This window comes from Syzygium oleosum, unplaced genomic scaffold, assembly GCF_021117445.2.
Source record: "Syzygium oleosum isolate NSW1041296 unplaced genomic scaffold, Sole_v2.1 Sole_v2.03, whole genome shotgun sequence".
Classification (NCBI taxonomy): domain Eukaryota; kingdom Viridiplantae; phylum Streptophyta; class Magnoliopsida; order Myrtales; family Myrtaceae; genus Syzygium; species Syzygium oleosum.
In genome coordinates, this window is record NW_026607487.1 from 17672842 (window position 1) to 17678745 (window position 5904).

Genomic DNA, 5904 nt, shown 5'->3' on the forward strand with positions numbered 1-5904 from the left:
ATAATTAAACGAAACCCGAGTTGAAATTAATTAGGAAAGTCCGGATTGTTGCCACCTTTGGTTCGTGAAAACAGGAAATAAACTCCTTTACATTCGGCTGAAATCTTCAGAGGAATAACAAAGGAATTTGCTTCTCCGTCAAAGTTCCTTTTCTTTGTTATTTTGGGCAACTTGGATTCTGGGCTCACATTCTTTGATAAATAATATGTAGTTTCTGAGAAAAAAAGAGAACGAGAAATGATGAAGTTATTGTCCTTAATCACTTTAACATTAACAGCTCATTCTAAGCCACAAAAAATAAATAATAAATAGTTATAAATTGTTGTGAGGATTCATCCTTTCAATAATTTATAGCTCATAACACGTCATTACTCTTACATTGACCCAAAGACGTTTTTGCTAGCAAAGCCCAAAGAGAATAGTTGGTCAGCGACTCTGAACAAAGAAAACATTCGTGGATTCGAGTGTTGTTGACATGTGCGTGCTATGGGACGAAGCGATCTCAAGCGTGAATTTGACTTATTGGAGTTTTTCTTGAGCTGTACGAAGGAGCTCTGAACAACAGACGATTTGTTGATGTGAACTTTACATTCAATTGAGTTGTTAATAGTGTGTTTGGGCTTTAATCTAATTGTGGAAAACACTCGAGCGTATGAGCGGGCTTTTCCCGTGGAGTAGGCATCGACACTCGAATCGAACCACGCAAATATTATTTCTCCAATGGTTTCGCAAGATTCTATCGATTTTCACATTAATTTTACAACAAAAAAACAAGGGATAATGACACAAATAGTCCATGAACTTTGGCCCAATATGCAATTTGGTCAATAAACTTTTAATTTGTTCAATATAATTCTTGAACTTTAGCCTAATGTTCAATGTGGTCCTTGAACTTTTAATTTGTTCAATGTGGTCTATGAACTTTTGGTACATGTTCAATTTAATCCCTGAACTATATGAAATTATTTAATGTAGTCCCTGAACTTAAATTAATGGAAGGATTACATTAAACATTTTCATATAGTACATGGACTAAATTGAACATGTACTAAAAATTTAGGAATTACATTGAATAAATTAAAAGTTCATGAACCACATTGAATATTAGGCTAAAGTTTAGGGACTGTTTAAGTCATTTTCCCAAAAAATAATGGCTATGGCTTCTCTATGTGGCCTCGCTACAATCTCTCGAGAGGGACCAACCCACGTTCGTCTGTTCAACATCAAAGACTCTTATGTGTTGCAGTTGTCCGGAAGTTAGTTGGCCTTCAATTTCGTTTTCAGAACCCTCACGCTGAGTAAGTCGCAGCTCGTACTTGCTTTTGTTCTCTACTGGACTAAGCCAGACACGTACGTAGGACGTGAAACTATTCACTTCACACTCTCGTGCCATGCCCCTTGGGAGTCGCATGAGATCACAGCACGTCTAGCCTTACGACTTAAAAAGACTCGGGACACTAGGGACATGACTTCGTGCTTTGTCCCATCACTTTTCACCGAAAACCGGCACCAGAATGCACCATGCACATCGTCAAAGAAATACAAAGCAGTAAATGTTGTTGACAGAGTTTACCATTAAATCAGAAGAAATATATTGGTGAAGTAAATCAATGATAACCTAACTCGAGGTGACGGCAAAACTTGCCTTTGCCATCGGGACGAACCCAAACGACTCAATTCCTAACTACTCGATACTTACGTTTTTGATATCGATCGGCCATTGTCCAGGTCATGTCGTTCTCGAAAATCCAATGGCAGACCTCGATCCGTCCCGGACTTGACCCTAGCGCGAGGAAGGCGCCGTGGTTGGCGCTCCAAGCCGACGTGTCGAGATGGCAGATGGCGACGCCGTGGTTGATCTTGGTCTTGAGCTTCGGATCTAATATATCTGCTTCGTACACTCGGACCTTCGGAACCGAATGACAGTAATAGAGCAAATAAGGAAACAGACTCTGATGACATGACACTGACTTAGTCACTCGACCGCCATTGATCCCTTTGACTTGTCCGATTAGGATCTCGCTGTTTGACCCTTCGATGCTTTCCGTGGACTGAACCACCACATTGCGTCCAAGGATCGATGTGGCGAAATCAATCATGTCCTCAATGGAGGACACACATTGCTTGGACTCACCGCGGCTCGGTGCTCTCTCGCATTCTCCGAGCGCGTCCGCCATGATCTTCTCCATGGTGGAATTCTCTCCGGCGTGGAAGATTTGCTTGAGCTCTTTGAGCTTCAAGGTCGAGAAGGGTAACTTGGATGCGATGCTCCGGGGCAAAAACGACCTTTTAGGCATTTTGTCCCGAATGTCGGGCATTGGCATCACCGTCCCCGTCTTCAGCATCGACTCCCGGAAGAATTTGCCCGGCTCCACCCACCTATTTACGTTCTTGCCACTCAAAGCTGCATTTGCGTCGACGGACGATGTTGTTCTGTTCGTGTAGCCAGAGAAGGTGGCGACCGTATTCTTATCATAGGCCTTGAAGGTGTTGTTGACGCCGTAGACCTTGAATCCAACGGCCTGCCCTGGCGCTCCTCCATACCCGGTGAACTTATCGCTCCCCTCGTTGAAAGACTTGCCGTAGTTGGCGAAGTTGACCTTCGCCGAGTCCGAGCCCTTCGCGTATGAAGTGAACGAGTCGTCGCCCACGTTGGCTCCCTCCCGATAAGTCTTGAAGCTCTCGACCGCCCCGTCGCCACCGTCGCCGTAGCCCTTGAAGCTGTTCTGGGGGTTGTTCCCATCGAGGCCGTAACTGGTGAAGCTGCTGTTCGCGCCTTCACTGCCTTGGCCGTAGCCACTGAACCCGGAGCCCACATTGTTGGAGCCAGTTGCGTAGGCCGTGAACTCGTTCGGAGTTCTGTTTCCGCTCTTGCCATAGGTGGCGAACGTCTCGGCCCCGGAATTGGTCCCCTCAGTGTAACTGGAGAAAGAATGCGATGCTCCTTCACCACCGGAGCCGTAGTTGTTGAATTTGAGATTGGGTATGTTGACGTCTTTGTTGTACTCGACGAACTCGCCATGGCTGCCGGTGGAGGCGACTCCGTAGCCGTTGAAGCTCTGGTCTGCCACGTTGCCTTCAGTGCCGTAGACGGAGAACTCATCGCGGTGAGTCTCCGAGCCGCGGCTGTACCGGCGGAACGAGCTGACGGGCAGGTTCTCCTCGACGGAGTAGGCCTTGAACGAGTCGCGCCCGCCGACCCGCTTGGTCCCGTAGTTGGTGAAGTTCTCGTTGGAGTAACCGGCGAAGTTGGAGTCCCCGTCGTGCCTCTCCAGGGTGGCGGCCGATGGCAACTCCGGGAAGCAAAGCAGCCGCGCCGCGGCGCAGAAGGACGGGAGGTGGGCGGAGATGGCGCCTCGGGCGGCGAGCTTGGCGAACGCCGCCGCGTCCGTGGCGGTCAGGGGTGAGGCCTTGGACAGGAGGAAGGGCGGCTTGGGGAGGTCGTTGGCGACGCGCTGGTTCCAGTAGCGGACGAGGTACGCCTTGGGAGTGAACGGATTGGCATGGGCGGCGGAAGCAACCTGCATTGGGACAAGAAGAGAAGAGAACATCAGTGAGCGATACTGAGCACAGAAAGAAACAGCATGTGCGACATGAACACAGAGGTCAGAGCTCGACTCACGCTGAAAGAAGAAAGCAAGAGGAGGAGGAAGAGAGACATTGGTTGCGTTTGAGTTTGAGCTTGAACTTTAGGACTGGGTCAGGATGTTGTATTGCTGGTTTTGGTTAGATTATCTGAGCCCGAGTTATTTATAGGTGGAGAGATATGATACAAGTATTAATTGGGAAATCTCTGCTGGGATATCTTCTGTAGCTATAAAGATTTATTCATATTCCTCCACGGAAATATTTCCTAATTTCGGTGGATATCGGTTGTTTGCCAGGATTCTGCTATTGTATATCTTGGTTTATTTCGTTCGTCTTAGATTTGCTTTCCTAGTATGAACTTCTTATTCTGATGGCGTATGTTTCTGAAGCCTTGATCATGAAGTTTGCCTTACTTGGATAGTCTTAGCTTATTCTAAAATCTCCCTCAAGTCCCTCGAGTCCATAGCATGAGCTTCATAGGAAGCTTTAGAAGCTACAGAGAACAGACTGCTGATGCTGATGACCAGTTTGGTAGGATTTCGAAGCTCTTTGACCCCTCTGTTCGTTCCTCTCTCTCGGTGAAGACGATGACGACTACCACTTCCGTGGACGGCTGCTCACGAGAGTGCCGCGTCTCCGGACCTCGTGGCCTTGCCTTTGTCGGCCCGTGCGTCGCCCTTGTGATGCGCCGACGCGCTTAGCCGCTAATGCTTTTTGTTTCCATGTAATGGCGAAAGTTCTAGTCACAAGCACTTTTATTGGTGATCCTTCTCTTTCACGCTGGTGCATTATTGGGAAGGAACAGGACGGAACATCTTGTTAAAGAACAGTGAGGGAGCTCGTGAAAGTGTGGCCATCTTTGTGTGATTTATTCCCATGCGATTATCAATGCTAAGTACAAGGCATCGGCATCGATTGGCATATCGATTTTGTAGGGATGATGTTAATATGCCTCCATTGCCTAGTGGTACTCCCTTTTTGCATCTATTTGTTAAGTAACAGTGACGAACTTTGCATACTGTCCCGTTTGGGATTCCGAGCTTAGCTTATGAACCCGGCAGCCGGTCGGTCCACGATCAACTCTTTCTCGAATCGTTGAACTAGAACAATGGGTATATGGTAACTTTTGACATAGGGCCCATCATTCGAATTTGCCTAGATAATCAAATTCAATAGCGTGTGGTTTCGACCGTGGTGTATAATTTGTTTCGATATCTCAAAAAGTCGTCACAACTAAACATCGTCATTCTCCATCAACGTAGTACAAAATCAAAGAGCGACTAAGATGTTGGAAAAATATTAGATAGTATAAAAATAAAAATTGTTGGAAATCTGTTGAAAAAGATGAGAAAATAAGATTAATTATCTGGGGCGTGCAAGCATTATCCTTAAGGATAATTCCGATCCTCGGAGTACGAAACTCGGTGCGTAAGGCTCTAGTGGTTATCCTCTCAAGATACAATAGATCTTTTTCTATACTTCGTACTGAATATTATAAGGAAGATAAACAACGCTATGTATATAACTCATTAAAGAAAATAAAAAAATACGTCTAACGAGAAACGAGAATATTCTTGTTTTGATATATCACTATCACTTTCCAATTATGTTCAAAGTAGCTATTTTTAGATAAAAGAAAGAGAGAGCCGAATCCGCTATAACTCAATTGGTAATTAAAGAAGAATATGACCGTTATAACATAATGAAGAAAGTTTATGAAGAAATAAATCAGCATTATACAAAGCCGTTATAAGACGCACAAAACCGTTTTATGTTAATAGCCGACAAAAACGGTTACAAATTAATGACGGTAAAAAACCGTTACAAAATTAATAACTATTACTATTTCAAAACTATTAAAATATCCAACAAGTCAAGTAAACCGTACGTAGGCTGATGTTCCTCAGGCACAAGTTTTCATGGATATCTATTTGCTCCATATTGGAGGCAAACCAAGCTCAATTTACCATGCGCATAGTCGGCCAAAATGATTTGATGAGTGGGTTAAGATGCAATTGGCGAGCGTGTCTCGATGATCTTCATGAGGACAAATTTGGGCATTGGAAGGACCTGGAATTATTGCTGCACGGTCAACGGGCGTTGAATCATAAATGAGAAAAATAGATGTGGGTCCGCCCCGGGTGTTCGATGATTTCTTGAATTGGACCCATCGCGGATCCCTTCATCAATGTCAAATGTTTGCTGCCAATTCGTCATTGCCACATGGGTCGATCGAATAAATGGTAACGGGCCATTCGACTATGCTTGGCCCAAGGGTTTGCTCTTGCATCGCCGACAGCAAGATCTTGGAACGTT

General features: G+C 45.3%; 1 protein-coding gene across 1 annotated transcript; it reads right to left on the minus strand.

Moving 5' to 3' along the window:
* Nucleotides 1-1554: 1554 nt before the first annotated feature.
* On the minus strand, nucleotides 1555-3954 carry LOC115671884 (polygalacturonase 1 beta-like protein 3). Its single transcript, XM_030593556.2, has 2 exons — nucleotides 3623-3954; nucleotides 1555-3521 (listed from the first exon to the last, which is right to left on the minus strand). The coding sequence occupies exons 1-2, from the start codon at nucleotides 3659-3661 to the stop codon at nucleotides 1674-1676; spliced, it is 1887 nt and encodes a 628-aa protein (XP_030449416.1). The 5' UTR covers nucleotides 3662-3954; the 3' UTR covers nucleotides 1555-1673.
* Nucleotides 3955-5904: the final 1950 nt, after the last annotated feature.